Here is a 24,470-nt window from a genome sequence, read left to right as displayed (position 1 = left end):
CTCCTCAGACGTCAATAAAGTTCGTACTCACTCCCTCACTCAATCACTCAGCTCACCGTCACTCACTCCCTCACGTCACTCACTCACTCACTCACTCACTCTTACCACTTAGGTGCACGTTACAGAACCCAGGTGTAACGCTTAATCCGGAGTCACTACGGCGTGCCTCATACTATATAGATCGTGGTTTCGGCCGGAAAACCGCAGAATTTTAATTAGACCACGTGTCAGCTAATCGAGCCGTGCGACGTACTATTGGCGAAAATGGCCAGCCATTAGCAAACAACAATTGAGAAAACGAAGCCTTTGTAAATTCGGCCCCGGATTTCTTCGTGGCCAGCGCATTCAATGGCCCCGAGTGCGCTGTCAAAGGCGCCTCATCAGAGTGCTCGCCTGTGCGCGCCGAGAACCGTCCTCCAATTGACTGATTGATTCGTAAGAACACCGAGGCTACGAGGGACGCCGGTGTTGTGGAGGAACTCCGGAATAATTTCGACCACCGGGGTTCTTAAAGCTGGATTCACACGATTACCTCAAGTTTCCGCAGACGCGAATGAACGCGGCTAAGCACCCAACGAATTACGGCGCCGCAGCTTACAAGTGCTTGATCTTCACGCGCTTCGTGATCGGAGCGGCACTTGAGCCCTCGTAATGCTCGTCCGCGCAGTTTGGTCTCTCATGTGAATCCGGCTTTGTTAAGGTTCACCTAAATTCTGAAGTGCACGAGCATTCTTGCATGTCGCTGCCATCGAAGCACGGCCGGCGGTAATCGCGCAACACCACTGCTCTGCACTAATCGCGCAACACCACTGCACCGTGACTAGTAGTAGTAGTAATATAGTCGTAGTAGTAGTAGTAGTAGTAGTAGTAGTAGTAGTCAGTAGTAGTAGTAGTATAGTATTGGCAGTAGTTGTTGTTTGTTTTAATTAACACTAACTTAATAAATAAATTAAAAGAAAGGGAAGCGGCAGGAATGCTACTGACCGCAGTTACTGTCTAGCGCAGTCCGTTGGCACCGGAACCACGGTCAGCAGAGAAGGAGGGGGGGGGAGGAATGGAGGGGGAGGAGGGAGTAAAAGGACAGGGAAAGACGATAGAGCAAAGCAGAACTATTTACATATACGAGACCAGCGAAGCCCCCCGTACACGAAGCAGCCGCCAACCCCTTCTCCAGTTTGCACTACAGACAGGCGAACACGCACGTCGTAGACATCAGGCAGAGGCGGCCACACACAACACCGAGAAGGCGTGGTGGCGTCATCGCAGCCTTTTCGATGCCTCTGACACCGCCGAGGGGCCGGGTCCAGAACGAGGAGAGGAGGGGGGTATAGGCGAGAATCCTCTGGCCATTTAATCTTATCCCGCTGCTGCCGCCCCAGTCACTTGGGCGAGGAGGGAGGGCGAGGAAGGGCGCGCGGTGAACGCGCGCCAACCCCAGCCATCTCAGCCGCCGCAGTTTCTGGTCGGCCCGGTCAGACGTTCGGTGGTTGTGCCTGCTTGTGGTGGAGACGACGGTGGCTGTAGCCGGCTCGGCAAAGGGTGAGTGGCGTCTTCTGGCACTCCCTTGTGTTGGGTCTTTTGTTTTTATCTTGTTGCGTTGTTTGCTCACGTGAGCGCTCGTACCCGTTATGCGGCCCACTTCTGCCCTGTACAAGGTTAGCTCGGCGCGTGTTCTTTTGTCTTGTGCTTTTGTAGCTGCTCGTTCATAGCGCGCGCGCGCGTCTCAGGCGGTTTCACGGTCAGCTCGCTCGCGGCCGCTCGATGCATACCCGAAAGAAAAGAAGGGCCGGAGAGTGTCCGCGTACTCGTAAGTGCGCGTGCGCATTTTTTATTATGACATGATTTTCTTTTTCTTTTTGGTTGCGTTGTAATTATTTTTCTCAGAACGTTGTGCATGCTGGTTGCGCAAACTGTGTAACATATTAACAGCGCTACAACGACCGGACAAGAAGCATACACACAGGACGGGCGCTCCAGTCCTGTCAATTTCGTGCGCTGCGCCCGGTTAATTCTCTTAGCGTTGTTCGTGTGCCCCACGATTGGAAAGGCGCGCCTGCCGCGTATTTTTCGTGAAGACGCGGCTCAACGTTGGATCGAGGTCTTGCCGAACTGAAGTGTGCGCGCACGAAAGCCCGATTCACTGTCGGATTCTTTCGGCTCCAGATGTCTTCAGTTCAGCCACCGCGCCTTAGCAGGTGAGCAACTTCGGGAAAATATGCCTACTAGTTGGAGCGTTGCTGGTGTCATTGTCATAGCAACGCAGGGCTAATTCCAGGCGATTCGTTTCTTGCGCTCAGCACGTCCGAATAGCACGGCTTGACAAAACAAATGTACTGATTTCTCAGATAGAAACATGGGCGGTCACCAACAAATCTCGAAAACTCAGCAGCGCAATCACGAATGCTGCCGTATTAGCTCGTTTATAGTTAAAGCGTTCTTCGAGCCGCCTCCGTCGAGAACTCGGAAGTCCCTTAGACATGGCGTAGGAACCATTGCTATACAGTCTCTTTTTCAAATAGATGTGACGTGGAGCGTTGGAAAGTGACTGCTTGAGCACGCGAACATCTCGTTCTTGTTATGACATCAGGGAAGTCGAGAAATCTTTCGATCATGCTGAAAGTAGTAAAAAAAAGTTGGTAATAGATCGTATTAAGCAATTTTTGTTCCCCGTTCCTTATTTTCGTGGCTTTTCATTCCGTCAATATACCAACTGCATAGTTTAACAGCGTTAAAACGCGATAGCGTTAAGGGCCCCGTGTCGCAGAATATACGGGGTCGGCATCGGCGGCGTTGTCCGCCAGAGAATATGATGCCGTGTATATTTAGGTATATGTATATGCCATGCCTTGCTATATGACATGCGATACATGCGGGTTATATTGCCACACCATACTATCACTAAAGTTTGTTGCTCATACCTCGTCTTACATTCTTTACAACGTTAATCCTCGGAATTTTGAGAATGACAGCCTCCAAAGAAATGCATTGAAACAAAACACCGATAGCGCATGCCTTTTATGTTAAACCTTATCAGACTGATAAACCTTATCAGACTGACAAATCAATAAACTACTTCTTCTTCTTATCAGACTAAAATATTTAAAGGAATAAACAATAACAGAAGCCTGAAAAAATGATATTTTGTGTGTGTGTGGATGTGCACAACTTCCGGGATCGGCCCACGTAAGAGGCCGCGTTTCTACCAGAAAGCTCGCCTTCATGCATAGCGTTCGCCGCCAACGTTTCCCAGGAAACATTACGGTTGCATAAGCGGCAGTTGGCGGAAATCATGAGAAGCAGTCAATGATCTTTGAATGCTATCCCTATCCACTCTTAAAGGCGAAGATTAAGCGTCCTCCAAATTGCTGTGTAGCTATTTAATTGTTCTCGATAAAATTGTGATGTATTGTTTGTAGGCGTAATACTAACGAATGAATGAATGAATGAATGAATGAATGAATGAATGAATGAATGAATGAATGAATGAATGAATGAATGAATGAATGAATGAATGTTCATGCAGAAAATATTCCGCATGCTGATTGGAATACGCCACGAAAGCCTGTATTGTTTCTGGCACTGTTCGAATCTACTCATTCGACGTTTTTGTGACGTGGTATACGCTTGATGCGCTGTTTCTTAAGTGACAGCGCCAGTGAGATACGTGTACTATTGTTCTAATGGCACTAGGTTGTCGTTACAACAACAGTATACGAATGATTCACGAAAATACGTCAACAGGCGAAAAACAAGCAGATGCCACTAGATCTTATGTTGTGACATGCATGCACCGGATATGCCATATCTTGAAGAAGGTGCATGCTAGTTTATGTTGAACGTTTCAGGCGTTAAAATAATCCAAGTATGAAGGGTGGACCACGTGGTCCAAGCGCTTACTATCATGCCGTGTGGTGTTCCTTTCGTCCTTCTGGTCATTTTCACGCTTGAACGTTGAACATGAACAAGTACCAACTAGATCAGTTTAACTAAATATTTACCATACTTCTACGCTTAGACATGGTGTATCTCTGGTTTTATCCACCCCCGACACGATGGGGCAGTTAGGTCCTTATTTTTTAAAGCGGGGCTTTCTTCGCCTACTTTGCCGGGTTTCGTGTGACTGCTGGCTGCTGTTGGGTCGATCACTATCTTGGCGGACATATTTGTGGATATATTTGCGAAAGTTATACGAAACTACCAGCTAAGTGGGCTTATGCAACCCTTGTATGCTCACAAAGTACGTAGATAATAATCATATTTATTGCTATGCTATAACTTCCTACATAAAGCTTGAACATACAATGTCGGCTGACATTCCTCTCTAAAGCAATCGCATCTGTTAAAGGAATGTTAAATTACATTTAACCGGTTCTTGGATTTACTTTATTTTCTTCGATTTAGCGGCTAAGTACGCGGCTATGTCCGTTCTTGGCAAATCCTCTAAAATGGGCGTGTCCTACTACTATTCATGACAGAACACCTGAACATTGCATGTCGACTGAGAGATATCCTTAAAGCACACCGATTTTTTTTTTTTTCATAGAATGGTGAATTATATTGCACCGATTCTTTGACTTAGTTTTTTCTTTTAAGTTTACCCACACGGTATGGGTCAAAGGAATGTGCCCGTTTTTAGCGAATCCTACAGAATGCGCATGTCCCACTGCGATGGCATGTTCAGCCATTGGATGACGTCACTGGAGTGACAACGACGGTATGACGACGTGACGACGAAGGTGTGACGTCATAACGACGATGGAACGAAGAAGGTAGAATGGGCGACGATGACGTGACGACAAAGCTATGGCGACAGGATGACGTCACAAATATCGACGACGGCACGACCACCACGAGGTGATGGTGATTCTGAGGTGACGACGCATTGAGGCGGGGCTGCCTCGACTCGCACTGTATCTGGTGTTTGTTTGCACTACGTACGGTATACTGGCCAATTGCCCAAGATTGTAGCCAGGAGCCAGTAGAGATGACAAAGGTAAGACGACGGCGGCGGCTTGGTGACGACATTAGTCTCAGTATGACCGTCGCATTCGGCAAGAGCCGCCTCGGTTCACGCCTATATCCGGTGTTTGTTTGTACTATGCCCGGTACCGCACAATCATCCAAAGCTGTAAGCCAGGAGCCTACACAGGTGGCAATGGTACTATGACGACAGCGTGAAGACGACATTACTTTCAGTATTACTCGCGCATTGAGCAAAAACTATTACACAAGACAGCAACCGGCAGCAGCAGCAGCTGCGGGAAAGTCGAGAAAGCGGCGAACACAGCTTAGCTTCATTATTTATTACTAAGGAATGACACCTATATCAACCTGTTCTAGATAAATAGCCTTAACTTACTGCCACTCATAAGAATTCAATCAAATCGCTTATATTCGATTTGTTTAGCGACAGATAGGACGATCTGCAGAAAAACGTTGTCCCTGACAGCTTGACGAAGTCACAGCCCCATTTTTTCTTTCATTAGCAGGAGCATCGATTGCATATAAGGCACTTATTACAAAAAAGTCGTGTAGGACAAAGATTGTGATAGAACAAATAGAAAAATAGGGCCGAAACACACAAATGTCACAACGAAGATAATAACGACAACCAAGTGGTAATGAACAGGTGTTCAAGTGTCAGAATGTACGTGAGAGTACAATGCTACCGTGCAACAACATAATTACCTCCATGCCGATGATGAATACTTCTAGCGAATTTCGTGGCAGGTACCTTGTAAACAGGTCAAAGTAACCCCTTTTATACACATTCAGAAGCGATGAAAGCGTGTACTGTAAACGTTGTTTACCTGCGCTCACACGAGAGGTGGGTACTTCCCTAGATGCACCACGTCTAGTTAAATGATAACGTTCTTTTTTTCTCGTAATTGCGCCAGATTACGCATGTTGTTTACATTATTCTGGGTTTCCAGCCTATATTTAACTCAGACGATAGCTGTAAAAATTATGAGCGGTAATGCTTCCTTTTTCACCGAAGTAGTCCGAAGTTTGGCATCCGTAAGGTAAGTTATAAAATACACGAATACATTTCTTTTGTTATCATTACCGTCATTCTATTCCCAGCAATCTCCAGTTACTCAGTCAGCTGACTGATTTCTATTTCTGTAGATTTTCGAGTCTTATTAAACCACCAAATCATCTGCCGCTCATCTCTTTTCCATTCTCACCCACTTTTTATTCGGGTAGATAGACCTCAGAACGACCGAGAGCTAAGAAATTTAGTAGGCTACTTCATGCTACTAAGAAGCAGGCGTGCAAGCACTGACACAAGTATTGAACGAACAGAACAACACAACATTGCTGTCTTGTCCATGTTTACGCGCCTGCCACTCATAATAACACCTAATAGACCACCTAGTGTCTGGCCTACGTACTACAGGATCTGCCCAACTCCGCTTGGTACTTTTCATCTCGTCGTGCTTCCTCAGCGACTGCTGCACGTCATCTGAAATATCGCCGGCACTATAGTCAAACGTAACCACTTCGATTTCCGATCAACACTATCTCACAAGGCTTTCCGTGTCCAGCGGAGGGTTTGACTGGGTGATAAACATGGCGTATTTCTTGAAATATCTAATCAAGCTGTCCGCTGTTTAATACTGGCCGCTCACCAACTGGAAGTGTTCAAGTCCCGCAATCAGAACGCCAGTTTCCTGCCAAATTTGGATACTGCGTTGCTGAGGAGGCTTTCCCGTTCGCAATCTTCCACTGAAATTCAATATGATCTGTGCTGCTATGTCTTAATGCGGTGACGGTCGTCTTGCTTTGGCACCAAACACAGCGAAAGGCACTGTAACGAGCGAAGGTATGAAGTAACAGCGCGTAATGAACAAGGACGAGAAAGGAACGAAGACCACAGGACAAGCGCTGACTGCCAACTGAATGTTTAGTGGAAGAAAACCAGCCTTTTTTTATACATACTCAAAATACATGCGCACATCAAACACTCGCTAATCACAATGCCAATCTTTCTTTCAAGAAGTTTATTTCTTTCTCCGATAGTAGAAGAGAAGGTGAACTGACACAATTGTCACCTTCGATGCTGATGAAAAAGGCCTCTAAAATTTCTCTTTCCTTCTTAGATTTTCCTTTTCCTATAAATTTCGTTTTATTAAACATCGGAGCGCATGCATGTTTTTTACAATGTTCAGCTAAATGGCTACCATATCCGTTCTTTACATTGTTGCAGTGTTGTCGAGCACGATCATTGAAACATTGTCCGGTTTGACCTATGTACACTTTTCCACAATTCAAGGGAATGTGATACACTACGTTACTTGTGCAATCAGACAAAAATCGGGTTTTGTGATTGACAGTGCAAGTGGGGGGCCTGTATCTGGGTTTTATGCGTGCACAAATCGAAGACAGCTTGCAAGGAATGTTGCTTGGAATGTTGCTTGGAATGTTGCTTGACATATACCTTCGCTCAACTATGAACCAACTAGCCCTCATCAAGTTGTTACTAATGCACTGTAACGAAAAACGTCAAGCACGTGAGCCAACCTTTAATTGATATCATTTGAAAAAAAAAAAGAACGACACGAACTTAAATCGCATTGCGTGTTTTATCGATAGAACATATTCTCTCCCGAAAAAAAGGAAAATCAGTTGAAAAGTTTGCGCATGTACTTGTCGTTTCACTGTCTAATCCCTCGTGCCGTATTTGGTGCCACTATATAGGACAGGAGTCAAAACCACCTAATCGCTCAAACGTTCTCGTTAACTCAGCCGCGACTCCGTGCTTAAAGGTCTGAATGCTCCCACACGCGCTCATTTGCTCCTGGGCGTCTTGTCTCATGAAGTCTCCATTCTCTCGACAACATCGGATAACCTCGCGTGACCTCCCCGACTAATCTTCCCTCCTGAAAACGGACGTTGGCAGCGTCGTCGACCTACGTCTGTCCGGAGACGCATAGTTTCGGAATTGCCGTTGTACCGAAGAGGAGAATACGTAACTTGAGAGGATGGTAGGGGACGAGACAGATACAGATGTTGCTTGGCGGAGATGTAGAGGTGTGGTTCGCTCTTGCTCACCAAGGCCAAGCAACTTGAGGAAGGCGCTTCAGAGGAAAGGGGGCGGTGTTTAGTCTAACTTGTCCGAGAGGAAAGTGGGAGGTGTTTCTTGTAGCCGTGGAAACTCGCCCGGCCTCGCTTGCACTGTGTGTGCCAACGTGGGGGTGTCGCAACAGGAAACGCTCGGTCGTCGTCGGTGCTGGGAGAACTGCAAAAGACTTTCTTTCGAGCGGGCGAAGGCTTGCTTGTGATTCGCGTCTGACAGGACCTAATAAGTTGTTCTCGCTCCAACTACACGCAGGTATACCGTGTAGCGTTGTGGCCACTACTGAGTGCTCTCGTCAAGCCTGTCAGTGCGAACTCACCTTGAGCCTTTGAAGCCACCACGAAGACATGGCGGCGCCTTCCGGGAACTTGATCCTGGTGGTAAGAGCATGTTCGCTTCTTATCTTCCGATTGTGCTATGCTGTTAGCGCAGCCGACGCTGCGTTCGTGACTTGTGAAGACTCTACCCGTCAGCTCGTGTGTTTGGGCGCCATTACAACCGTAGTAGGTGTCTAGGCTGTCACTTGCCGAAATACCGGGTCCACAAAAGATGCGGGCACGATGCATCCATGTTACTTCCCTTTAACAATGTCGTGATCCGGGTGCTGTTAGTATCATTTGCATTAATTGCACGTATTACTTCAAATATTACCTTGCATTTTCGGAATAATTCAGTTCCTTAAGGTTCCTCCTTTTGAAATCACGCATGTTTACTATATGATACAATACGTATGTTTACGACAGGTACCCCTCCTACAACCTTATTGTTCGTGTAGTCCTACCTTTGTATGCTTGTTTGTGCTTTATTCTTGGCAAAATAAACGTTTGATTGTTAAAAAAAACGTAAAATGAATAATCAGTGAAGGACTGCGAAATTTCTATAGTAGCATGTAACTATAAATTAGGAACATTCGGTCATCCTTCACTGACCATAGTGAATTACAACATACATTTAGGTTGATTGCACAACACTTATTGTTTAGTACCTATATCGGTTTTGCACAAACATAGACGCAAGATAATTAATCAAGGTAGTGTAATGATAAATATTCTTTTTATCAATTTTCGATCCCTTCATTCGTTTATTCACTTATACATTGCAGTTGAAGTCGGGATTCCGTTCTGCTTATTTGCTGTCCTCGGAAAACACAGCGCCACACTTTATCTGTTCGTCATTGGTCTTCCTTTTTCTTTGTTTTTCTTTCTCGTTCTTTTTTTTTTTTTTTTGATAAAAAGGTTCTGTCTGTGTCTCGCTTGCTTCAACTTCCCGCTTTATCCAGCGACACTGGAGTCTTATAAAAGCATATATTGTTCTTGCTGCAGCATAACCGGTCTGATTACAGTGCAAAAAGAATGTCAGTGCGCATACCAATGTCATTACTGCGGGATCATTTCGCATGCACATTGAAGAACTATTTCAAAAGCATCAGTGATCATTGTATTTTCTGTGCAGGTGCTCTTCTCTGTCTCTTGTGGACTTGCTGCCGGACAGCAGGTGAGATTTGCCTGTGGCATGTTTAAAATTTAACCGCAGAATACTAATCCACAATTGCACATGTAATAATGGTTCTGTATTTCCTTGTGTTTTCGTGTTTACGTGGCACTTGTATCTGTGTTCGCTAGCGTTGTGTTTGCAGCCTGGCAATCATGTCTGACCTACTTGCACTTGCCCAATAACTTTTAGTTTCATTGTCATCTTTATGATTCACGTCCTTGTCTTGCAACTATGTTGTTGTAGCAAATAACGATATATTCTTTCCTGGTATGCCCAATCTGCAACAGAGCGTTTAAAAAACGCACAAACACGAAAAACGACGTACAGCTTCGACATATATTCACTTGTGGAGGTATTCTAATATTTTAACTGAAATGCAACTGATAACTCAGTGATGAGTGCCTAACTAGGTGAGCTGTTAACTGCAGTTACCTATTTAGTAGCCAGTTGAACATGGTGAAGGACGAAATTAGTTCTAGTTATTATATCCTCCATTCGCATTCACCGTAACGACGTTCACAATTAGAGGAAATATTGTTTTCTTAAGTTTCGTACTTTTTTTGATGCGCACATTTAAACGTGCAACTTCCATCCTGCAAAATCTGAAGCTGTCATAAACAAAGACACTACAAAATAAACTCGACTTTTGCTTAGATGTAGACTGAATACCTGACATCTTTTTGTGCTGCGTGACTAAGAAGATGCTGAAACCGTATTTACTTTTCTTTCGTGTTCAGGGGGGCCGAAATGCAGCAGCGCCGTTCGCCGTCAATGGTGAGTCGCCTTCTTTGTCCGGGTTCAGAATCTTCCTCTAATTTGCGTCTCGGTTCATTTGACAGTGGATTCTGATTAAAACTGAAATGCTTTGCGATTACAAGAAGACGAACTAGTAAATTGTATTGTCATTCGTAAATCGGCTGTCTTGTCTAAATGTTCCTGATGAACAGCCGATGCTTTCATGTTATGGGGGAAAAAATTAAGAAAAAAAGAAACGTGCTAAAGTCTGTCACTTGCAGTTTCCTTATTGTAAAAAGGCTCGTCAACTCCAAAACATGCGGTGGCGTTTACTTACTGGTCTTAACGTCAAATACCATTTCAAGAAGCAGAAGCTAGACGGCTGAAGAGAGGTTGCAAGCATAGTAATTTATAACAGCGAATTATAGATATGATATTACGCCACTTCAGTACGGGTATATAAACGCGGCTAAGGAAAGCAGTCGATGCACCGAATTCGTGATGGCATGCTATCACGATGAGCCCTTGTTGCCTCCAGTGATATTCCTTGTGTGACCACTGTTAATGATTTCAAGCCATCACCTGCCTGTGAACATTGTTTGGATACCCAGTTACGTAATTGCGTAGTTAATGGGGCTCTAATTATTTCTTTTGGTAATTCGTTTGGTTTTATATATAGCTGCCTGACTGAGCGCTGATTGCTTTTTTTTACTGAAGACGATTAAAATTGAACTCGCTACATGCTATTTGTTTTTTTTTCTAAAAATAAAGTTGTGCGTAATTCTTTATAAGCCCTATTGCGTATATTGAAAATCTAGAAGGCGCAGCGCCTTAGCAAGCGCGGTTGAACGCGATTGGCTGAAACGCCGCCGGCGGCGCTCTGATGTCACGCCGTGAGGATTATTGCCTTTGCGTGTCGTTCACGATAGGTTAGGTTAGTTTAGGTTAGCGTAAAAGGCGTTGGGTGGCACGGCGTCATATCGCAGCGGTTGCAAAGGGCGTCGAGCGTCGCCGGTGGCGTTTCAGCCAATCGCGTTCAACCGCCGTTGCTAAGGCGCTGTGCCTACAAGATTTTCAATATATGCTGCCCGCATAGCGTCCAAGGGGCCAGCCGAAAGAGTGCTGGGCCAACACTCTGCAAACTGATCCCGCCGCCGCTATAGACTTCACCCAAACAAGGCCCGCTACCGAGAGAAATGAGGATGGCGGCCAAAAAGAGCCGAACCCGCAACCAAACGGAGCTAAGGCCAAGGAAAAAGAACCTAATCGTAGCATAGTGCCTTAGCAAGAATCCGGCTAAGCCTTTTGGAAATACCTGATCTGCAAGTCAAACCCGGACCTGTATTTTTTTTTCTCTTCAGGGATCACTACGTTTGCCTTTGTTCTATTTTGTTGTAGCTCAAGCTAAAAGATGTAGCGCAAGCTAAGAGATTCTGAAGGGATTTCTCCACTGAGTTGTGGCCGTATATTTTTACGCAATTATGGCCCATATGACGTCATTGCATATAAGGAGAAGGTTATGGATAGGCAGTGGGTTACGTCTAGGCATGCAACGCGAAAAATGTATGAAGCAGGCTGCTCTACAAAAGTTTATGGAGAGCATATAGTATAATTAAGGTTATAATTATAATGGCATGAAAATTCGCATTCACCTAGCTGTCAAGTCACAATGTTTAGAGCCTGACGTGGCACGGGAAGATAGCCGCACAATCTTGTTTTGCGTCGCGTCAGGGCCGTCATCGCACAATCACTTAAACCTCTCCTATTAGTTCCTCGCGAAAATCGTTTCGAAGACAAGTCTCGGGGATGACGTAGAAAACTAAGTTAATTTCACTTCGCTCATTAAATCAATAACTCTCTCTCTTCCGACTTTGCCATGTTCTAGAAATCGTTGTTCATTCAATGGTTATTGAATTTTGCCGACTTGCCTCTCTATTTTCTCGTTGCATTGACAACACATAGAAGTCTTCTCTCTTGAGCATTGGTTGCAATCTTTGCATGGTTTTGTGTTATTCGGACATATACTGAATATTTTCACCACCCCTCCCCCCCCCTTCGAAGTCTCCTATTCCAATTGTTCTATTAGAAGGAAGGCCTCATAAATTTAGTAATACCCATAGACTGAAGCCATAAAAGCTTGTGCTCAGCTTGGGCTCTCTTGAGCTCCATAAAATCTGCATTTTCATCACTAGCGGCAGCCCAGGAGATGACGGCGGTGGAACTCAGCTTACCAGTTCGGTTGCGCTTTTACGGCCGATGCTGATGCAGCCGCTACAAACCCACTGTATACAAGCATTGCAACGAACGCCGGTTGTAAGGAGTGGTATCAAAGGATAAATGAAAGGAACGGAGAGCTAACCAGGACTGAGTACAGTTGGTCACCCTTCAACGTAGAAAGAATAAAGGGGAGAAAAATATTTGGAGAAGAAAAAGACAGGATTCGATGTGCACTGGTGCATCCGACGTAATGTAAGCGCTCTGGCCCAGATGCGCGCGGAGTCCGGTTGCCTTCAATAATTGAAGCAGTGTTACTGCGCAGTGTTTACGGGCCTCTGCGTTTTCTGACACCATTTGATGAAAAACTTGGACATTTGCGAGCGTAAAACGTGGCCTGCTTCTATCGCACATAGTGGACAGTCATGGCCGTGAACAGTGGTTTAAAGTTTAGGCACCGCGTAAGGTTGCATTGCGCTGCTAATATCCACGTACCATAAGGCAATATTTCTGACGAGGAATCCAGGCCTGTTTCTAATATGCCGCTATTTCTCCGAAGAGATTTTTCATGATAACATCTACTCATATAATCTTGATATTAATCTCATATCTTCATATGTAATTTTCATATTAATGTTCTACTCGCTAAGTGATATAATTGATGCTGCACTTAGCGTTTTTATAAGGGATCCTTAACTAGCCTTATCAGATATGGATCCAGATACTGTCAGTCATTTTGTATACCTTTCAGTGCAATGAACATTGTTCTTCATCTTCTACCGAATGCCTAAGCGTATACGCTCTCATGCATTTTTTTTTCATTTTTTTGTACATGAACATTGAAAGAATATTGGGAGGCAACAGTGAGCGGCCATGATTGGTGTTACTCCCACTGGTCTAATCTAAATTACCCAAACAATACAGAGTTACACGAGAAGATGGCGGCTTGAAGCGATCAATGTCGAACAATGGAATCGAGCAATGGAACGTCTCTAGAGCCAACGTTTTGACGAGGAGACTTCTCCGCGTAAGGGGGCGATTACTACAGCGATTGTCCTAACGAATACAAGTCGAAATTCTGGCTCCAGAAACAACCTTTGTTGCACCATCTGTTGGTGCTTTCCAGATCCGTGGTTCAATGTGCCGACGCCAATAACTCCGCCAGTGAGTGTCAATGTGCTACCGACAACCAACGGATTCTGTACGAGCTTCCACTTACAAAACCGCATCACCTGCCATCTGTGCCTCCACGTTCGAAAATGCAATTCCCAATAGACGCCGATATTGAATAAAAAAAAAGCTCTCCTCCACCTTGACGTCCCAGAAATGAGTGAACGTAATTGGCTGGTGCATATATGCACTTGGGCCGCAGTGTACTTGCCACAACATTTTTTAGGTCGTCACGGACTAACCATAAAACATGCCGTCGGTCCGTGCAGCAGTATTTTCAACTCCTTTTGACCGACCTTGGACGCAGGGGGCAGCAACACCGCACCGCAGGGTTTGTCTGGCGGCGGTGGCGCCGCAGTGGGTATGGAGCACCTTCAGGTGGCGCCGGACCTGAAGCAGGCGCTGTCGCTGCGCGTGCCCCAGGAATTCGTGCGCGACCACCTGGGAGACTACCACTTCCAAAACGCCAACATACTTCTCAAGGCGCTGCTGCATCCGACTTTCAAGACGCGCGACCGCAAGAACCGCCACGACTCCTTCGAGCCACTCGACTACATCGGATCGTTCGTCATGGATTACATCGTGTCCAGGTGAGCGCCTTACGATATAATTCGGGCGTAGACAGCATCTATGACGTTCAGGGCAGCGTTTCTCAAAGTGGGGCCTACCGGCAGTCAAGAATCACGGAACGGTTTCAATTAGGCCTACGGTGATTGTTTCACGTTCGGCCTTTTTGGTTTAGCATCGCGTGTCGCCAGGTCCCTGTGAAAACCGCGGCGTAGCCTTTGTACAGCAACTAGCCTGTGTAAAGCTACACGCTCCGCGTGTTAATCCACAAGAAACCGAAGTCTAGACACAGGATTAATGTTTCTCAAGGCTCGTTGACTCTTTAAAGAGACACTAAAGGCAACTACTAAGTCGACGCGAACTGTTAAAATACCATTCCAGAAACCTCGCAGCGCTTGTTTCGTTCCAAGAAAAGACTTAGTTTACGAGAAAGTGGCGTCTCGGAGGTCCGCATACCTTTAGCGCAATTCAAATCACCCGCCCGAGTGTGGAGTGGTGACGTCGCATACGCCATCACGACTCTACACTGCCGTCGGCGAATAAAACGGCGCCCGACAGACGGATGTGCGGTTTTTAGCAGAAAACGTAAACGTGTGGCCATGGAGCAACCGAGCCAAGACCGAGCGGTGGATTCGCCGCTGCAGCAGCTTTTGGTCAGGTGACGTCGACCGTTCGGGTACGGTGGCTAGACCCATAGTTCGGGCATCCCGCGACAGCACATGAAAGTGGAATTCTCTGCTACTTGCAGTTTGTGCGAGTTTCGCGAGCCACCAAAACCAGCGCAGGACTACGCGATAACGAAACTGCTGAAACAGAAAAGCGCGGGCGGTGCAGAGTGGAGAAAAAGAATCCTTTCGATGCCCCACGCCGTTGTCAAGGGTAACTTCAATTAGTTTTTTTTTTTCTAAAAAACCAAGTAGAACTCGACAAGCAGCATTTTGTTTCGTCTTGTAATTCAATACAATGACCTTTTTATTACGAGTGGTTGAGTGCTAGTCACAATTATAATGGGGAGTGCCTTCGTCATCGAGTTGGTACTTGAATGCCCCGCGGTGGAGTCTCTAATCATGTTCTCCACTTGCCCTCAATTTCTCGATTACAAAAATTATTTCGCAATAATATTGACGCCTTAAGTATTCTCGAGCACTAGTTTATCTCTTTATTCTGTCTTAATATTTGCATTTGGTGTCACTTTAAGGGCGATGTCGCCACCATACTCGTCTCCTACATGCGACATCATGTTACTCATCGAGTCATCGACCACAGGCTGCGATTGACATGTAAAACAATCGTAATTCTGAATGCTCCAAACGTGCTTGACCTTTTCGGTAATATTTCACACTCGCGTCTGTTTTCCTGCTTGCACTCATTTATATATCGTGAAACTTAGCCAAATGGGTATTTCATGCACTTTTGAGCGCATCAAAGGGTCCTTAATCGTTGAACATGATCGCTACTTTCCCGCTACTGTATTCGAGAATGGGGTGCTCCGAAGCCTGCGTCAGTATTCCACACCGGAGTTCTCTGTTTCTAGAATCGTTGTTTCTGAGAATGAGCTTGCAGGTGGGCAAGCTGCTGCTACTCGTGCCTCTTGTTGGCCCTCTCACCAGGCCGTGCATGCTCTTAAGCAAACCACCTCATACCGGTCGAGCCAAAAGCCTCCGGTATATTGCACAAAGGTTTTTAATGCGAAACCATTATGTGCCCCATTATGCGAAAATCTGTCGGCGTCGGCGTGATCGAAAGATGGTGCCAAAAATGGCCGATGGCGCAAAGAGTTAAAAATCACAGCATATCCACGAAGTGAATGATGATGAGTGGGCGAAGCATCGGGGGATCATTCGGGTAAACCACAGCTACGGACGAGAGATAAAGAGAGCACGCGTCGCGAACGAGAGAGAAAAAGAGCGCGCGTCGGGAACGAACGCCCTTGTGGAATGCAGCGCCCCTAGCTATGGACGAGAAAGAAAGAGCGCGCGTCGGGAACGAGAGAAAGAGAACGCGCGTCGGGAACGAACGCCCTTGTGCACCCCAGCGCACCTAGCTACGGACGAGAAAGAAAGAGAGCGCGCGTCGGGAACGAACGCCCTTGTGCAATGCAGCGCCCCTAGCTACGGACGAGAAAGAAAGAGCGCGCGTCGGGAACGAGAGAAAGAGAACGCGCGTCGGGAACGAACGCCCTTGTGCACCCTTGGCGCTGAGCCGTGCTCCCTCAAGGGCTGCAGAAGATAGCGTCAACCTTTCCCTTTCCCTCAAGAACCACTTATCATCATCATCCTTGTGCACCCCAGCGCACCTAGCTACGGACGAAAAAGAAAGAGAGCGCGCGTCGGGAACGAACGCTCTTGTGCCATGCAGCGCCCCTAGCTATGGACGAGAAAGAAAGAGCGCACGTCGGGAACGAGAGAAAGAGAACGCGCGTCGGGAACGAACGCCCTTGTGCACCGCAGCGCACCTAGCTACGGACGAGAAAGAAAGAGAGCGCGCGTCGGGAACGAACGCCCTTGTGCAATGCAGCGCCCCTAGCTACGGACGAGAAAGAAAGAGCGCGCGTCGGGAACGAGAGAAAGAGAACGCGCGTCGGGAACGAACGCCCTTGTGCACCCTTGGCGCTGAGCCGTGCTCCCTCAAGGGCTGCAGAAGATAGCGTCAACCTTTCCCTTTCGCTCAAGAACCACTTATCATCATCATCCTTGTGCACCCCAGCGCACCTAGCTACGGACGAAAAAGAAAGAGAGCGCGCGTCGGGAACGAACGCCCTTGTGCAATGCAGCGCCCCTAGCTATGGACGAGAAAGAAAGAGCGCACGTCGGGAACGAGAGAAAGAGAACGCGCGTCGGGAACGAACGCCCTTGTGCACCCTTGGCGCTGAGCCGTGCTCCCTCAAGGGCTGCAGAAGATAGCGTCAACCTTTCCCTTTCCCTCAAGAACCACTTATCATCATCATCCTTGTGCACCCCAGCGCACCTAGCTACGGACGAAAAAGAAAGAGAGCGCGCGTCGGGAACGAACGCCCTTGTGCAATGCAGCGCCCCTAGCTACGGACGAGAAAGAAAGAGCGCGCGTCGGGAACGAGAGAAAGAGAACGCGCGTCGGGAACGAACGCCCTTGTGCACCCTTGGCGCTGAGCCGTGCTCCCTCAAGGGCTGCAGAAGATAGCGTCAACCTTTCCCTTTCCCTCAAGAACCACTTATCATCATCATCCTTGTGCACCCCAGCGCACCTAGCTACGGACGAAAAAGAAAGAGAGCGCGCGTCGGGAACGAACGCTCTTGTGCCATGCAGCGCCCCTAGCTATGGACGAGAAAGAAAGAGCGCACGTCGGGAACGAGAGAAAGAGAACGCGCGTCGGGAACGAACGCCCTTGTGCACCGCAGCGCACCTAGCTACGGACGAGAAAGAAAGAGAGCGCGCGTCGGGAACGAACGCCCTTGTGCAATGCAGCGCCCCTAGCTACGGACGAGAAAGAAAGAGCGCGCGTCGGGAACGAGAGAAAGAGAACGCGCGTCGGGAACGAACGCCCTTGTGCACCCTTGGCGCTGAGCCGTGCTCCCTCAAGGGCTGCAGAAGATAGCGTCAACCTTTCCCTTTCGCTCAAGAACCACTTATCATCATCATCCTTGTGCACCCCAGCGCACCTAGCTACGGACGAAAAAGAAAGAGAGCGCGCGTCGGGAACGAACGCCCTTGTGCAATGCAGCGCCCCTAGCTATGGACGAGAAAGAAAGAGCGCACGTCGGGAACGAGAGAAAGAGAACGCGCGTCGGGAACGAACGCCCTTGTGCACCCTTGGCGCTGAGCCGTGCTCCCTCAAGGGCTGCAGAAGATAGCGTCAACCTTTCCCTTTCCCTCAAGAACCACTTATCATCATCATCCTTGTGCACCCCAGCGCACCTAGCTACGGACGAAAAAGAAAGAGAGCGCGCGTCGGGAACGAACGCCCTTGTGCAATGCAGCGCCCCTAGCTACGGACGAGAAAGAAAGAGCGCGCGTCGGGAACGAGAGAAAGAGAACGCGCGTCGGGAACGAACGCCCTTGTGCACCCTTGGCGCTGAGCCGTGCTCCCTCAAGGGCTGCAGAAGATAGCGTCAACCTTTCCCTTTCCCTCAAGAACCACTTATCATCATCATCCTTGTGCACCCCAGCGCACCTAGCTACGGACGAGAAAGAAAGAGAGCGCGCGTCGGGAACGAACGCCCTTGTGCACCGCAGCGCACCTAGCTACGGACGAGAAAGAAGAGAGCGCGCGTCGGGAACGAACGCCCTTGTGCAATGCAGCGCCCCTAGCTATGGACGAGAAAGAAAGAGCGCACGTCGGGAACGAGAGAAAGAGAACGCGCGTCGGGAACGAACGCCCTTGTGCACCGCAGCGCACCTAGCTACGGACGAGAAAGAAAGAGAGCGCGCGTCGGGAACGAACGCCCTTGTGCAATGCAGCGCCCCTAGCTATGGACGAGAAAGAAAGAGCGCGCGTCGGGAACGAGAGAAAGAGAACGCGCGTCGGGAACGAACGCCCTTGTGCACCGCAGCGCACCTAGCTACGGACGAGAAAGAAAGAGAGCGCGCGTCGGGAACGAACGCCCTTGTGCAATGCAGCGCCCCTAGCTACGGACGAGAAAGAAAGAGCGCGCGTCGGGAACGAGAGAAAGAGAACGCGCGTCGGGAACGAACGCCCTTGTGCACCCTTGGCGCTGAGCCGTGCTCCCTCAAGGGCTGCAGAAGATAGCGTCAACCTTTCCCTTTCCCTCAAGAACCACTTATCATCATCATCCTTGTGCACCGCAGCGCACCTAGCTACGGACGAGAAAGAAAGAGAGCGCGCGTCGGGAACGAACGCCCTTGTGCAATGCAGCGCCCCTAGCTATGGACGAGAAAGAAAGAGCGCGCGTCGGGAACGAGAGAAAGAGAACGCGCGTCGGGAACGAACGCCCTTGTGCACCGCAGCGCACCTAGCTACGGACGAGAAAGAAAGAGAGCGCGCGTCGGGAACGAACGCCCTTGTGCAATGCAGCGCCCCTAGCTATGGACGAGAAAGAAAGAGCGCACGTCGGGAACGAGAGAAAGAACGCGCGTCGGGAACGAACGCCCTTGTGCACCGCAGCGCACCTAGCTACGGACGAGAAAGAAAGAGAGCGCGCGTCGGGAACGAACGCCCTTGTGCAATGCAGCGCCCCTAGCTACGGACCAGAAAGAAAGAGCGCGCGTCGGGAACGAGAGAAAGAGAACGCGCGTCGGGAACGAACGCTCTTGTGCACCGCAGCGCCCCTAGCTATGGACGAGAGAGAAAAACGCCGGAAGCGTTCTCCGGAAGCCGGCAGCGGAACCGGAAGTCGGCTTCCGGTTATACTATACATATATATGTATATATGCGTATACATACATACACACATACATAGTGGTCTCCATGCCAACCAGAGCTACGGACTTAAGCCATCTAGTGAACACTTCATAAAACTACAGGTGGCTACCACTTACGCCATCTAGTGAACACTTCATAAAACTACAGGTGGCTACATACTACATCGGAGGAAGGACAGACCCACGCCCTAAGGAGCTTCGCCCCTAAAACAATTTCTCAAGGAGGTTCCTGTAAACAAAGTGCATTAATGGCTTTCAAAAGAAAATTTGGTACATTCCGGTCTCGGTGGGAATCGAGCCCGGGCTTCCAGGGTGCGAGACGAGCACGCTTTCCCGACGCCACGGCGGCTCCACGGTTCTGGCTGCCTAATGAGCCTAGTGCCTGCGTCATTGCACACGTCAAGTCGCAGCGATCTGGCTGAATAAAGATGTGGCCTAGTGCGTGCGTCATTGGGCACGTGATGACGCAGTTAATGGGAAGAGGGTGGCGCCACGTCATGGGCGTATAAAAATGAGCGCGTTCATGACGTTCCGAGGTGTACAAATGCTATAATGTTTTTCGCATTCCCACGCATAAGCAGTCTTATGTATCTTATGTGTCCCTTCACCCTGTGCAGGGTAGCCAACCGCAACTACATCTGGTTAACCTCCCTGCCTTCCTATGCATCTTCTCCCTCTCTCTCTCTCTCTGTGCAGATGTTCTTTCTGCAGCGCTCCTTTAAGGCTCCGTGAAGCAGCTACAAGTGCTGTAATCCTTGCAGCGTTAATATTTAGGATTTACTCTTCTCTGGCTAAGAGAAGGTATATTTGCTAGCAGGAACATTGGCACGCCGTCCTAAGAAATCGTCCTTTCTGCTTGTAGAGTAGGATGTGGGGAATGGAAAAAAAAGGAAAGCTGACGAACACGGAAAATTTGAAAAAGGCTGTCAGCCAATGGGCTTAAACGGCAAGAGCCCATCCTCGAGGAAGGTAAATATAAAAACGACGCTCAGGAGGCAGTAAAGACACTTGTGTGCTTTCTGAGAACATCTGGCTTGTGCGAGAGCCTTTGACTCCGTAGTGCTGTCCGGTAATTTCTCCCTCCTCCCCCGCTATGTTTCTCTACCTCTCCCTTTTTTCTATTCCCTTCTCCCTTCCCCCAGCTTAGGGTAGCCAACCGGACTCTTGACTGGTTAACATTCCTCACATCTTTTTTATCTCTCTCTCTCTCTTGCGCTGATATTTCCTACCACCATTCGCAAGACAGTTTCTTCGTGTTACGCATCGTCAGAAATGTCCGTAGTATTCGTAATCACCGATGCCAGTTCAAGCAGCACACCTTCGCACAGTTGCCCGGGCACCATCTCGCCATAGGGGAGGCGTTGTATTGAATGAACTCGCGCCTCGCTTCTTCTCGAGTCTGTTCTTCTTCTCGTTGGTGGTGGTGTTGTTAGTGACTCGGCACAATGTTGAAAAGTGTCACATGGGTCGAGAAATACGAGAGGTAACGAGAAACTTCCAGCGTGTCTATCCGTCTGGCGAACACGTGGTCAATCGCACCATAGTTCTCGACGTGGGCAGTGATGACCGGCTAGGATGACAGCTGACGAGAGGCACCCCGAAGACGTCTTCCACGAAGGCCTATAGTGTGTTTCAGTTACGTTAGCCAAGCTGTTCAGTGAAAAAAAAGAACGATGGTGGAAGACACGGTACAAGATACAATTTTAAGACCTACGTTGTTCGATCGTCAGACATCTTACGACCGAACATCGTAGGTCTGTCTCATAATTGTATCTTGCACTACGCTTTTAAATTTTTTTTTCTTTCGCTGAACAGCTTGGCTAACGTTATCTGGGACACACGGTATAACCACCGGTTTTCTCGTTTTCGCAGGCCGACGTTAAAGTCTTCGGTGAAGACCAACCGCTACCGGTGAAGACGGTGTCGTTTTATCGTATAGAGCTGTTGTAGCCAGGGATCACTGCCCCGGACGGGTAGGAAACGAAGCGCGATTCCAGCAAGTCTTTTGTCTAGCTTTTGCGTTGCCGACAGCTGATGTAAAAGGCGGCAAACGCGACGTCCACATTTCCTCCCAACGCACGTGGCGCCAACGCCGTCGGCGAGGATGCATTTGCAGCGGCAAAATAAAAATTGATGGTCAATTCTTTCTGGTTTGTTAGAAAACAAGGAAATGTTAGTTCGCTGCTGTTGCAAACGAATTCTTCGCTTCTCTTTTGCCGACTTCTTCACGTCTAGCCATTGGTTTTGCCGATCCTCATGAAACACGGGTAGAGGGTAATGGCCCAGTTGGTAGCGTGGTAATCGGTAGTATAGCAGTGGGTAATGAGCTAGTGTCTACTCGGTAAGACAGCAGCCAGCACCAAGGAGGTTATAAAATTTTTAAATCCTCCTTCGTCAGCACCCTTGCAGTATGTGAGAAGAGCCAAAGAAAGCTTAGCTGTACAAAGGCAGGTGCAAGTAGTTGTGTACTGCACGTAACTGTATGATGTCATTGCAAGCCACTTCAAACATCCCAATCCCATCGCATCCGTGCCAGAGAAATTTGCAATAGAATTCCTGTCAAAGTTGGCAATTGAGACTGGAAAGGACCGCGTATTATTTATTGCATACGCACAGAACTTAACTCCCAACATTGGCCAGGTTTTGCTCTGAGCCTGGATTCGCAAATCGTCTACGTGGATAAGTACGTATTTTTCTGGCTCATGGTGCTTAGAAGTGCTACTGGGGCATATGATATATTAACGCAAATATGTGCGCGGGCGTTGTAACCTCGAACAGAGTCACATAACTCTAATCACCTTTTCTGAAACTGGCTAAACGTCTGTAGTGATGGTGATTCCTCCTGCGTACATCTACATGCAGGTACGTGCTCATGAATGCTCGCAACAAGTCCCAGCATCACATGGCCCAGGTGAAGGCGTCGGTGCTGCGTCAAGATTCACTCGCCTACTTCGCCGTGAAGAACAACTTCCACAAGTTCGTCTTCGTCGACCGGCCTGTCGAGAAGGCTTCGCTAAGGGAGTTTGCTGAAGGCCTTCGCAGTGTTCAGGTACGCCGCATATACTGCGATACAAACCGATAAAAGACGTGAGATAACTGATTTACCTATAGATATAGCTCAACATCTAAGCAGACATTCTATGCACTATTTCACAGAGACACCTACATATAGACGTTTTTTTTTCCTATGAAGTCTCTACATTGGATTCAGGCAACATCGGGACATAGGACTTTAGCCACTTTGAAGACTAATGCGTCTGGGCTGTTTTAAACAACCCCTTCGAAATGCTGTGGGTCACAATAAACAAAAAAAACAGATTGTTAAAGACGTTTGTCTATAGACTATTATAGATCTTATAGGACGAATCAAGAAGGCGGCAAGGTTGTCTTCAAATAGTCTCTTGACAATTTATAGACTGCCTAGTTTTCTAATAGTAGCGATATGCAGCCGGAGCGAAGAGGTATGTCCATCGCAGGGCTACCAGTTGAATTCGGTTTGTTAAAACAAGTCCCAGTATGGGCACAGTTTGTCAAAAGATGGTCCCAAACCAAGCGGAATGTTTTCTACAAAACAATCTGTTTATATATTTAGCTTCGTTTACTTCAAAATGCACTATGTGCATTATATCATACGCACTTATGTGGGTGGTTTACGTAATGCGTACCAATACCGAAGAAAAGCCGTCAAATACCAGTTTTGGCCGTTTGACTAAAGATGACGTTGAGTTAACTAAGTAATTATGATGACCGCTTTCTAGTTGGACTTGTTGTTGGAGTGTTATATCTAATAAACGCTTCACCAGGGGCCATCTGGTAATTTAACACTTTAGAACCTCTAACTGCAAGGCGAATTATTAAATTACAATTTCTTTTATTGACACATTTTGAGTGATCACAACTTGAAAAATAGAAGAAACTGTGCAGTTCCAATGCGCATGTCAGAATCTGTGAGACGCGAATACCTAGTAAAACTGTCGAATAAACGCTATGCTAAATGATATACATACATAAATGTGGTTACTTCTATCCTATGCAACTCGTAGGACAGAAATCAGGAAAAGAGCATCCAGTTACTCGCGAGATATTGCAGCACTGCTTGTCACAATACGAGGTCGTATCAAAACGTTTTGATCATTGGGCATAATTATTATAGCTGCGTTAATCAATTTCACCAGCTTAATTATTGAAGTCCATCTACAATAAAGTACAATGTAGTTTACTTTGTTGCACGTGGTGGTCAAGTTAGTGTTCCGGAGGATGAAGAAGATTGAGGTTTGCAGCATTAAAGAATGTCGACATTTGAAAGGCATTTGCAGGGCTATAGCACCACGCAAATGTATGATGCAATTAAAACTGTCTATTGTGATGATTGTCGATCAAATGCCACTGCTGTGAGGTGAACAAGAAATTTCCAAACAGGTCACATGTCTCTCACTGACGAGCTTAATTTTGGAAAAACCCCTTTATCTCATGGTGCAGCCCCAGTGAATAAAGTGCAAGCTTTCGTTCTGCGAGATCGAAAAATTAGCATTCAAATGATCACACATGAAACAGGCTTAAGCTCTGATAGCATATGTGGAACATAGTTCACGACAAACTGCGTGTGTCACGTTGGGTACCCCGACAACTTACATTTGTCCAGAACAAACATGATGCAACCTGTCAAATGCAGATGCTAACTCTTCCTCTAATAACTCTTCATCTAATAAAAATCCTCTACGAAGAGGATTTTTTTTCAATTGTTTGGTAACTATTGCTGAATGTTGAATGTACGTCTGTGAGCCAGACTAAAAAGCTGAGCAAAGAGTGGAAGCAGCCTGATTCTCCTCTGCCCAAAAATGACAAGGTGCAA

General features: G+C 47.4%; 1 protein-coding gene across 4 annotated transcripts in view; it reads left to right on the top strand.

Moving 5' to 3' along the window:
• Positions 1 to 24,470, top strand: part of LOC119465725 (uncharacterized) — a 105,008-nt gene that overhangs the window by 78,282 nt on the left and 2,256 nt on the right. Inside the window, exons 1-6 of one of the 4 annotated variants that reach the window (XM_037726194.2) lie at positions 1,401 to 1,539; positions 8,336 to 8,460; positions 9,533 to 9,574; positions 10,312 to 10,348; positions 14,001 to 14,283; positions 22,481 to 22,667. In XM_037726194.2, coding sequence (XP_037582122.1) covers positions 8,428 to 8,460; positions 9,533 to 9,574; positions 10,312 to 10,348; positions 14,001 to 14,283; positions 22,481 to 22,667 — 582 coding nt within the window. In that variant the 5' untranslated portion in view covers positions 1,401 to 1,539; positions 8,336 to 8,427. Of the gene's footprint in view, positions 1 to 1,400; positions 1,540 to 8,335; positions 8,461 to 9,532; positions 9,575 to 10,311; positions 10,349 to 14,000; positions 14,284 to 22,480; positions 22,668 to 24,470 lie in introns of those variants that run through there. The other 3 variants (XM_049656716.1, XM_049656717.1, XM_049656718.1) reach the window with 3 other exon arrangements.

The sequence above is a fragment of the Dermacentor silvarum genome, chromosome 10 (assembly GCF_013339745.2).
Source record: "Dermacentor silvarum isolate Dsil-2018 chromosome 10, BIME_Dsil_1.4, whole genome shotgun sequence".
NCBI lineage: Eukaryota > Metazoa > Arthropoda > Arachnida > Ixodida > Ixodidae > Dermacentor > Dermacentor silvarum.
The sequence above is the reverse complement of the archived record's forward strand: the minus strand, read 5'-3'. Positions and strand labels throughout refer to the sequence as shown.